General features: G+C 36.0%; 1 protein-coding gene across 6 annotated transcripts; it reads left to right on the top strand.

The window, feature by feature from the left end:
* The first annotated feature begins 1088 nt into the window (after nucleotides 1–1088).
* Nucleotides 1089–9182, top strand: LOC147542206 (protein STRUBBELIG-RECEPTOR FAMILY 3-like). Of its 6 annotated transcripts, none has more exons than XM_086636327.1 (18): nucleotides 1135–1396; nucleotides 1844–1986; nucleotides 2187–2316; nucleotides 2408–2479; nucleotides 3400–3465; nucleotides 3574–3642; nucleotides 3740–3811; nucleotides 3915–3986; nucleotides 4074–4139; nucleotides 4282–4347; nucleotides 4759–5159; nucleotides 5252–5493; nucleotides 5572–5658; nucleotides 6102–6364; nucleotides 6809–6947; nucleotides 7670–7806; nucleotides 7890–8046; nucleotides 8708–9182. In XM_086636327.1, exons 2-18 carry the CDS (start codon nucleotides 1893–1895, stop codon nucleotides 8795–8797), a joined length of 2223 nt encoding a protein of 740 aa, XP_086492453.1. In that variant the 5' UTR covers nucleotides 1135–1396; nucleotides 1844–1892; the 3' UTR covers nucleotides 8798–9182. The 6 variants fall into 6 exon arrangements, 5 of the variants coding, with proteins under 5 accessions (XP_086492451.1, XP_086492453.1, XP_086492452.1 ...); XM_086636328.1 differs by having other exon boundaries at nucleotides 1257–1396; nucleotides 1839–1986; XM_086636325.1 differs by having other exon boundaries at nucleotides 1089–1396; nucleotides 5252–5658.
* Nucleotides 9183–10764: the final 1582 nt, after the last annotated feature.

Genomic DNA, 10764 nt, shown 5'->3' on the forward strand with positions numbered 1-10764 from the left:
TAATGAATAAACGTTATCGAACCAAATTCAATTCAAAATTCAATTGTATTGGAATAAGTACTGACTTGAGATTATTGGTGATTGTCGCGATGATTAGGAAAGAGAGAAAAAATGGTGGTGGTGGCCGGACGTTGTGGTCGTGGTGGTCGGAATTTATGGCTAAAGGTGATGTGAACATGAGCAGGAGTTCCTTGTTCCCGCTAAAGGTGATGTGAACATAAATATGCCCCTTAAGTCAATCTTGATTGACTATGTTTCTCTGCTTTGCAAAATTTCTTTTATGTCCTAAATAATTCACCTCAATAAATCCTGAATTTCTACTTCCATGAGGTCAGAACTGGGGTTCCGTGTTGTAGAGTGAATGTCTAACCACTACACTAAAAGGTAGTGGACATTTTTTTCTCTAATTTGTTCATTTATATTCTTGTTGACATTTGAGGGACGGGTAGGGGTGGGAATTGGTCCGGGCCAAGAGCCCATGGGTTTAATCATTCATCCAAGTGGGGCAGTCGGGCTTTGAGACTTCTAGTCCGTTCGGGTTGTCGGGCTGAATCAGACGTGTTATTTTAAGTCTTAGTGTCCAGAATCCGTCTAAGCCTGTCAACCCTTTTGGATTTATCGGGTATCAGCGGCCGAATCTCGAATTTTAATATCAAAGTACATTTAATGTTTAAGAATTTATAATCTATTTTATACATCTTTATACTGAGTCACCACCATATTTGTCACTTTGGTCACCACCTCTATACAACTATCACATCCACCACCACACCTAATATGGAGTGAACATATGTTATATATATACACATATACATAATGTACATATGTTTATCGAGTAAATGGAGGACATTGTTAAGCGAGCTATGTCGGGCAAATACTAATTGGTCGGGTTCAGGCGAGATGCTGGATAACACTTCAAAACCTGAACCTAACCCGTTTATTCATCAAGTTGGTCGGACTGAACCCGCCTTCAAGTTTTGGGTCTCCAACAGACTCGGGTGTCATGACGAATTTGGAGTTCTTAGAAAAAAAAGTTCATCTAGAGGGACGGGCCTTTAACTAATGAGAAAAAATAAAAAGTCATCCCCAATTAGGAACTAATCAGGATTAAAATGAGAAAATTGGTCTTCCATTGCTTAATTTGGCGGCAAGTACAGTATGAAACTACTCAAGTCCACGTTGGTTAAGCCACTAAATAACAAGGTTTTATATTTGTAATACTTTAATCTTCTTCTCTATGTAGTTACAGAGAAGATATGTACTGTTTTATTAATTATAAACAATCTAGCCTCTGAATTTGGACAGAAAAAAAAAAACACAAGAAATAGAAACAAGAGAGAGAGAGAGAGAATCATCATCCTGCCTAAAACTTCATCACTATGTTCAGGTCTCCAAGGTTAGGGTTTTGATTACTTCAACTTCACTGTTTCTTTTAACCTCGAGGTCTCCATTTCATTTCTGTATTATCATATTTATGGAATCTTAGATGCTATTTTTAGTTGAATCTTAGTGGAATTTGTACAAATCTTTGGTTGATATCTAAAGTTTTTTTTTAAGTTGGTGAATGATTTATTATAATCTTTGCTTCAAATTTTAGTTCTGAGATTTGCTTAGATTTATAACTTTTGCTTATTCATCATTTTCTTTGAGCTCAAAAATGTCAGTTTTCATTTATTCTTAGATTTGTTTTTGCGTGTGAGTTTGTTTTAGAAATTGCGTAAGCTTTTAAATTACTTCAGCGTAACTGAGATCTTTAACTTTTTCTTTAGTTTTTAGCAATTCTGTTTCTTCAGATTGGGGGTGTTCCTTTTTGGGATTAACTTTTTGACAATATTTAGTACAGAATGAATTCAACAACATATTTGAGGGATAAGAAGTAAGAAGAGACCACAATGAATTCCTTAATCTGTAAGCTGGTGGTGGTTGTAGCTTTACTGGTGATTTTAACAACCCCAGTTTCGCACGGATTCACCGATCCCGGAGATGGTAATGCGCAATTTCATCATTCTCATCTAATCTATTTTTTTTAGCTTTAGATCTATCTATAGATATAAAATTGTTCCGTTTCGGTATTCTCGTGGTGTACTTCGTTTCCGTTGAAATTGTTTGCTTTAAGTTCAAATTTTGTTGTTAAGCAATGGAAGACCAAAAACGTATACGTTAATCATTGTGTTTTTGTGTACCAGTTGCTGCAATGAACAGCTTGTATACTTCTCTAGGCAGCCCTTCCCTTCCAGGATGGGTTGCAAATGGAGGAGACCCGTGTTTGGAGGCATGGCAAGGAATTCAATGCACTGATTCAAACATAACCTCAGTGTATGATGATCTTCCTGAATCTACTTATTGCAATTTATTTTCCATGTTGAACCTTATATTTGATTGCATTAATAGTTAATTGGTTTTGCAGAACCATTAATGCCGCAAATTTGGGTGGAGAACTAGGCGACAACTTAGGATCCTTTAGTTCTATTGCGACAATGTAAGTGCTACTATCACAACAATACTTGTTTTTTTTTTTTTTTTTTTTTTTTCTGTTTTCTAAGGCTCTGTCACTTCTCTTACATAGTATTGAGTACCTGGGAAGGTATTGCGCTTGCTTTCATTTGGATCCCATACTTATTGTCTTAGTTTTAGAGGTCCACCATGATGAAGTATCTTATGTCAAAGCATGAATGATAGGAACTGGACCTAATCTGGAATCTTGAGATCTTAGACAGATATTTTTACCGCTTTTGGTGGGTACTGGGTAGTATTCCTTTTGAGATTGAAGTTACAATGTGGATCCTGTGGGCATCACACGTAATAATTCTTGAGAAAGTATATAGGGTGACGCAACATAGCATTTTTTTTGGTGATTTGTCTTGCAAACCAATATGTGAATGAGTTGGAAATAGATTTTTTAAGAAAAGAAACGAATTCAACAAGGTTTTTATTAGATTGCATTTTAACATATTTATTAATATTTAAGAGATTGGGTTCTTTCATAAAAAATATTCACCATTCACATTCTATATTATCCTCTCTATGTGGAGGTAGATATTTATAGTGTGAGTCAGTGAATACGATAATAAAAACTCATCTTCAATATAAAACTGTAGATATGTGGTATTAGAGCTAGGTCAGATGGTCATACGTACTCTAGGTCACCCAATAATAGAACACTTGTCGGCTTAACTCCATAGTCTCCAGGCGAGTGAACATGTGAGAGTAGTTCCACATGGACCAAGATATGTCTCATGACTAAGTTTATAAATGCATCTCCATTCTTGACCTATTGGTTTCGAGTTGGAGCCCACAAAGTTTATAATAACAATCTGTTAAACGTAATTTTTTAAAAACTATGTTTAGGTATGTTCTTTGATTCTTTGATTGATGTGGTTTACTATTGGTTTAAGGCAGCGATTTCAGTAATAATCACATCGGGGGGAGCATTCCATCCAATTTGCCGCTTACGTTGAAGAACCTGTATGATACATATTTCGCTTATGATTACTAATCATTACTGTCTTAATGTTTTCCGTGAGCATAATTTTATGCTTAAATGAAGTATACGATGTTCATCGACCATTACAGTTTTCTTTCAGCAAACCAGTTCTCTGGAAGCATTCCTGATTTATCGTCACTAACTCAGTTATCAGCCATGTAAGCAAACTCATACATTTCAAACTGTAGTTTGTCAGATTTTTATTTATTTGTTTACTTTATTGTTCCTAATTTTGTTTGTTTTTACATCTTTCAGGTCGCTAAATGACAATCTTTTAATTGGAGAAATACCAGACGCCTTCCAAACCCTTACAGGATTGGTAAATTTGTAAGAAATTTCCTGTTAATTTCCAGCTTTCATAGACGCTTTCATCTTTTGGTTCAGTTACATGGTTTTCGGCAGTTGATAAAGTGTTTATGTCTTGCTGCAGAGATCTGTCTACTAACACCTTAAGTGGGCAATTGCCACCAACAGTGGAAAATTTGTCATCACTAACCACATTGTGAGGAATTTGCATACGTACGTTGCTATATCTTCAATTTTCCTTTTGTGTGACCATCCTATAAGTTATGGAAAACTTGATTTGCAGGCGCTTGCAGAACAATCAGTTATCAGGAGGGCTAGACGTTTTACAAGATCTTCCCTTAAGAGATCTGTAATTTTCTTGCTAACTTCACCAATTTACTTGAGGTTTTATCTTCAATTTGGTTTACTATGTACAGATCTTTTTGAGTCCATGGATTATAGGTAATTATTTGTTCTGTTTATTTCTGACAGGCATCTTTCATTGTCTACAGGAATATAGAGAATAACATGTTTTCGGGACCTATACCTGAGAAGTTACTCGGAATTCCAACTTTCAAGTGAGCCACATTTCAGATCTGTTTTTCTTATCGTAAAAGAAGTTCTATCTATTTATTTAGCTTTTCTTTTCTTTTTTGCATGCCAAGGGATAAAAATACAGCTATAGCAAAAACTTGTGACATTTGGTTCAGGCTCCGCCCCTGAAACGTCAGGGAGGAATTAGTGGATCCATTTGATTCCATGACCTCCAATTGACATTGTGGCTTAGTTACCAGAATACACCTTCCTGTCCAGAGTAGAATCTGTAAAAACGAGACATCAACATGCACTGCCATCTAAGTTTACGTAGTTACAGTACTTTTTAATTCTATATTATATTTTGGATGTCCAATGGGATTGAATACGAGGTATCTGACGAGATTTTTGTTAACTTTCTTCTTTGGCTTTGGTAACTGTGGATCATTTTGCAGAAAGGATGGAAACCCATTCAACACTACTTCTGCTTCATCATCTCCACCCACACCAGGAGCTGCATCCCCACTCCCAACCCCATCGCTTTCTGGGACGCCACCGTCTGGACAAAAACCTGAAAAACAAGCAAGTGGACCATCTGCACAGGAAGCACCAAGTTCTGCAAGTAAAGGAAAATCTCTTACAACAAAAAGGATCGTTGGGATTGCAATTGCAGTGGTATTAATAATTATTATTATAATATTTGCATGTGTCCTTTTAATATTAAGATGTTGCGAGAAAGGGCAAGGGGCTTATTTAATGACCAAGGAGCACGAGAAGGGTGCATCAAGTGTTCCTCCTAGGAAACCTAGATATACCGAGTTCTTAGGACAACAACCACACAATCATATTGAAACAGGTAAATATTTCCTGCTATTTTGATTTATAATCATTACAATTCTTCTGGCTTTTGTTTTCCATAAGATGCTTTCTAAGATTTGCTTTGAACAGTTGCTAGAGAATCAGTTTTGGAGCCCAAGGATGGTATAGATGGTAGAAAACTGGCTGGAATTGCGGATCCCAGGAACTTCCAGAAGATAGAATCAAATAAGATGGAAGTTAGCTCACGGCGAAAGAAGGACAATAAGATTGATTTACCAGATATGATTTTAATGTCACCTGACTCACTTCCACCTCCACCACCCCCTCCCCCTGTTGAGGAAGTCATTGTAAACCCAAAGCCTCACCTTGGAGTAACTACAGGGCGGCCTACCCTCAAAAATAAAAAAGGCCCAACTACTGTGAGGTCTTTTACTGTTGCATCTCTACAGCAATACACAAACAGCTTTTCTCAGGAAAATCTTATTGGAGGAGGCATGTTGGGCACTGTTTATCGTGCAGTGCTTCCTGATGGAAAGGTTAGATAGTAGATACTACTCTATTTTTTCCCTGAAGGTGTTAACTTCTATTACTTTATCTTGTAGTTAACTGTGCCTCTCTCTCTATTTTGTTCGTTCATTTGAGTTTTTCTGTTCTCATTTCTGTTATATGCCAATTTTTCTGAGCAACTTTGGTTTTTGTTTATCACATAATACCACTTAATTTCACAAGCTAGTAGGTTTTAAGAGCTCGCAAGTTATTCTTCACTCAGTATCTAAATGCCAACTCTCATTTGAATTCTTTCTTATGGGTAGTCTAGCTCTAACAGTTAATCTTAGATGAGCCTCAAGCAGCACTAGAGAGAGACTAACACCTGGGGGAAAAAAATACTTTTATCTCTTTTCCAAATAGAAATATCTTGACATTTCATTGTTAAAAAGAATTCCGACGAAATTTTGTTTTATTTTTGGGTGTTTCTTAGATGTTGGCAATTAAAAAACTGGATGGTGCTCTGCGGAATGATGAGGTGTTTCTTGATATAGTGTCAAGTATATCTAGACTTGAACATGTTAATGTTCTCAAGCTTGTGGGTTACTGTTTGGAGCATGGGCAAAGACTGCTCATTTACGAGTATTGTAATAATGGGACTCTTCATGACGCACTTCACTCAAACGACAAGCTCAGTAGGACGCTTTCATGGAACAGACGCATACAGGTGGCCTTAGAAGCAGCAAGAGCTCTAGAGTGAGTAACTGCATCTGACCTGCCTCTTCAGTTTGGCTTTTAATTACCTTTATCTTGTTTGTAGGTTACCAATAATCTGAACTATCCGTTTTAATCAAATTTTAATTACTTGCCTTGTCTAAAGGTTTGAGTCGTTTGAGGCTGAAACCTATCTTCTCTGTGATGATAAAATGGGTTTCAGTCGAAATTGTACTGAAAACATGGGTAAGTAATCCGGTAACAACTAGGTTTAGTAATCTTTTTTTAAGAAGCAATATATTGTTAAGAAATAAGAAGCCAAGAGGCATAGAGTAAGTTTGGTCATCTTTTATTCTTTTCAGTATGAGTCTCCAGGTTGGGTAGTAGGAGAGCTTCTTCTCCTTCTCCTACCTATGTTTTTTCGCCTTGATGGGGTATGGGCATTATAAGATCTATAACTAACATAACACTTGGTTTGGTTTGAAGGTATCTACATGAGGTCTGTCGACCACCTATTGTGCATCGAAATTTCAAGTCTGCCAATATTCTTCTGAATGATGAGCTCACTGTACGTGTCTCAGACTGTGGGTTGGCTTCTTTAGTTGCTTCAGGCTCTGTAAACCAGGTAAATTTCTAAATTCCGAGTCTTCAATGCTTACTGTTTATTCTACTTGTATTGGGTACTGACTGCTATCTTAAAGGTTAATTTCTTTTCTTATTTTGTCCTTTGTTTACTGCTTAGTTTTATGGATGCATTGTTTTTCTTTTTGCTTCTAGATAAGTCTTAATTCCTACATTTCCCTAAATTCAGACTCAGTCAAAAGTGTACTTAGAAATTGGTTGGAAGGGGAAAGTTCCTCCATTTATAAATAGGTAGTAGAGGATCTTCGAAAGTGGAAATTTTAGAGTTTTAAGAATGCGGTCAAATTTTAGTAGAGTTTTATGAAAACTTAAAGATAACAGTAGGACATATATTTTAGTGAACATTTGTTTGAGTCTTGTTGGTAAACTAAATGCTACTATTACATGTGAACCTTCGTATTTAACTTCTTCAATTGAGTTCATATCACCGTTGAACCTCTTAAAGTGATTTACCTTATCAGTGATCTTGTGAAGGAAATGAAACGGACAGCACGATTCGAAAGATACTTCACCACCTGTTCGGTTAGAAAGTGAACTTTGTATTTGAATCTTTAAAGAAGAGGAGAATATTGAAATATCTATCATTAAGACTTAAGAGTCCGATATACATGCTGATTTAGATCTGCTTTCCTTTTCTCAACAAATCTTCTTTTTTATGAATTTTTCTTAGCAAATCGAGTTACTATATTGGTGTGTTTGCTTCAGCTGTCAGGACAGTTACTATCAACTTATGCATATGGGGCACCAGAATTTGAAAATGGAACCTATACTCATCAAAGTGATGTTTATAGCTTTGGAGTGGTGATGCTAGAACTCCTTACGGGGAGGAAGTCCCATGATAGGTACGAAACCTAATTTATCCAATTTTACACGATCAGCGTTCTGTTTCTTTTTCGGCTAATTTTCTTTGGAAAACTATTCATAGGACAATGCCTAGAGGAGAGCAATTCTTGGTTAGATGGGCGATGCCTCAGCTGCATGATATAGAAGCGTTATCAAAAATGGTTGACCCTTCTATGAATGGAGCTTATCCTGTTAAATCATTATCACGTTTTGCCGACATTATTTCTCTCTGTGTTCAGGTAACCTTCTTATTTTTCTTTAATTATAGACACTCATACCTTGGAATTATTATAAGAAAGGGCCTGCTATATGGTCATTAGAACCTTATTTCCCACGTCCGCGGCGAAAGTAAATCAAGGTGCGGAGAGATATTTTATTTGTACCATTTTAATTCCAAAAGGCCCTCTTGTATAGTTGGTAATCCTTTTTCTCTGAGAAACTAAAAGATAATTTATTCAAATATTAATTGACTATATAACAAGAGAGTCCTGTCTAATATTTTTGAGGAGACGGATTTAGATACTCTTATCGAATACTCAAATACTCACTTCAATGGTTATGAAATGAGATTTATATGTACATCTAGTATGGACAGAGTCATATTAGGTCCAAAAATATCATTATAGAAACGGTTACTACCTCTTGTGCATGATTCAACAATCGCTGGTAAAAGGTAGAAAACTATATGAAAAATAACTAACATAATAAGGCGACAAGACTATATGTATGGCCAAGTCTCCATTTTGGGATAGTTTGTCGTTTCTGACACTTCGCACTAAATTCCGTACTGATACCCATACTAGTGTTCGGATTATTTGTTCCCTTCTAGTCTGGTCACTTTATTTTGTTTCATTCTAGTCCTAAATTATTTGACGTAAGCCCTTTCTTTATGTTGTACAGCAAGAGCCAGAGTTTCGCCCACCAATGTCTGAGATTGTTCAGAAACTCTTACAACTGATACAAAAAGAACCAAGAAATTCAAGTGACTAAATGATTTAAGTCGCATACAAGCTCCCTATATTCGAAGCAATGATTTGATCTGCCAAATTCTGGTATCATAATAAGAGGGTTCAAATTAGAGACTCACTGATTCTTGCCTAAATATTCTTCAACGAGGGATTCAAAAATACCCCAAGTACGTAAACTAATGAATATCATATTTCAGGTCTGATTCCCCCACATTATTATTTAACATAATATGTTCGGTTGAATACGTTAGCATTACTATTTCGTTGTGTAGATGTCGGTTGTGTTGCTTCAATTTATGTCTTTATTAAGAACGAAAAATAATGATCTTATATTTCGCTTATGTGCGATATTCATGTGTTTCTTCTCCTAGTAAATAAAAATAAATTGGCGTTCCCAATTCATTTTAGTTTTCTCTTGTGCTCTTATTTAGATGACTAGCAAATCTATATGGGGGCTGTCAGCATTATATTTTTTGTTCGATATTGGGGTGTTCATTCCTGGTTTGACTGACACTGTTGCTGTAACCGACGTGGGATTTTTCTTGTAGGAAAAGTTAACAATCTGCCAACTTTGTTTTCTTGGTGAAATCAAAATTGTATTTGTTTGTAGTAAAGATAAGAGCGATATTCAACACTACTGTCGTTCTCTAACAATTATCGTATCTGTTGTGTATAATATTTTTTTATCACGCAGGTGTCATACGCAGATGGTCGTTTTGTACTTTTATAACTACTTTTAGCCGTAAGGAATTTTTTTTTTTTTAAAATAGCAGTAAGTTAAACTGTTATTGTTACTGTCTTTATCTTTTACATTATATTGTTCTTTTCTTGCTTTCTTTTTTTTGTTGCCTAAAGTTTTTGACTTAGATAAACATAAGGTGAATAATTACCACAGCTATCTTTTCCTATTATTAGGATAAATTGGTCAATCTATTATAATAGCTGAAAATTATCCGACAATCCCAAAACCGATCTTAATTGGAAATTAAGTTCACGTTAGAATTTTTCTAAAATTGGTCCAAAATATCAGGTGTGGACTTAACTGTCAGTATTTTTTTTTGTAGAAAGGATTTAACTGTTAATCTTGGATGGTAAAAGGTAGGTTTGGATGTGGTAATGTAACATTTTGAGGTAAAATGTAAATTACAAGTGTTGACGTGTTTGTCTCAGGCGCTTAGCGTGCCGTGAAATCAAAATTTTCTTGCACAGGTTCTACCATAGAAACTATAACCCTAGAAGGGCATAGTGGGCGAGCAGGGTTTTGGGTACATTTATCACAAAATATGAGTTTTGAAATAAAAAGACTGAGTTATGTTTGTAATGAAGACGAGCATATCTTTTCGTCAATCTTCACGAATCTGCTTGTTTTGGTCTTTTCGTGAAAAAGATGAACAAATTTGTTCCTCTCCCTACAAACAGGTCTATTCGTGATGATTAACAAAAAATTTACACTAACTTTCATCAAGACTAATGGATGTTTGTTGGTTCGGTATACAGTTGTCTCGAGTCATCCACTAATTAATTGAGAGTGATTTGGTCAGTATATTTCTCAAACCACACTTAACCCGCTCGTGGTATGATTCGGTTGTCATTCAAACCACGCATAAACGGTTTAATTGAGAGTGATTTGGTCAGTATATTTCTCAAACCACACTTAACCCGCTCGTGGTATGATTCGGTTGTCATTCAAACCACGCATAAACGGTTTAAATACCACTGGATACAAAACCAACCCCCAAAAAAATGGCATCCCCAACCAAACCTTAATCCTCAAAAGCACCTTTCCCTATCAAGATATAAAATGGCCACCTAATCCACCTTCCTCTCACGGTTATCACTAAATCGAAGTTTCCAATCTTTTTGTTGACCCGCGGGAAACGTAACATAACCGTCTAAGTCAATAACCTCCTACGAGTCAACAAACGCCCAACATCACTTTGACAGTGTCAATCTGACGGCTAGGATTTTCTGTTTCTTGGTCATCAAGAA

This window comes from Eschscholzia californica, unplaced genomic scaffold (genome assembly GCF_041429995.1).
Source record: "Eschscholzia californica isolate CP2 unplaced genomic scaffold, dmEscCali1.0.p SCAF_4, whole genome shotgun sequence".
Lineage (NCBI taxonomy): Eukaryota > Viridiplantae > Streptophyta > Magnoliopsida > Ranunculales > Papaveraceae > Eschscholzia > Eschscholzia californica.

Coding starts and splice junctions, on each gene's coding strand:
- LOC147542206 (XM_086636325.1), top strand. CDS start 1,893: ATGAATTCCTTAATCTGTAAGCTGGTGGTGGTTGTAGCTTTACTGGTG. Junction 3,466..3,573: donor CCGCTTACGTTGAAGAACCT/GTATGATACATA, acceptor CGACCATTACAG/TTTTCTTTCAGCAAACCAGT. Junction 8,047..8,707: donor TTATTTCTCTCTGTGTTCAG/GTAACCTTCTTA, acceptor TATGTTGTACAG/CAAGAGCCAGAGTTTCGCCC.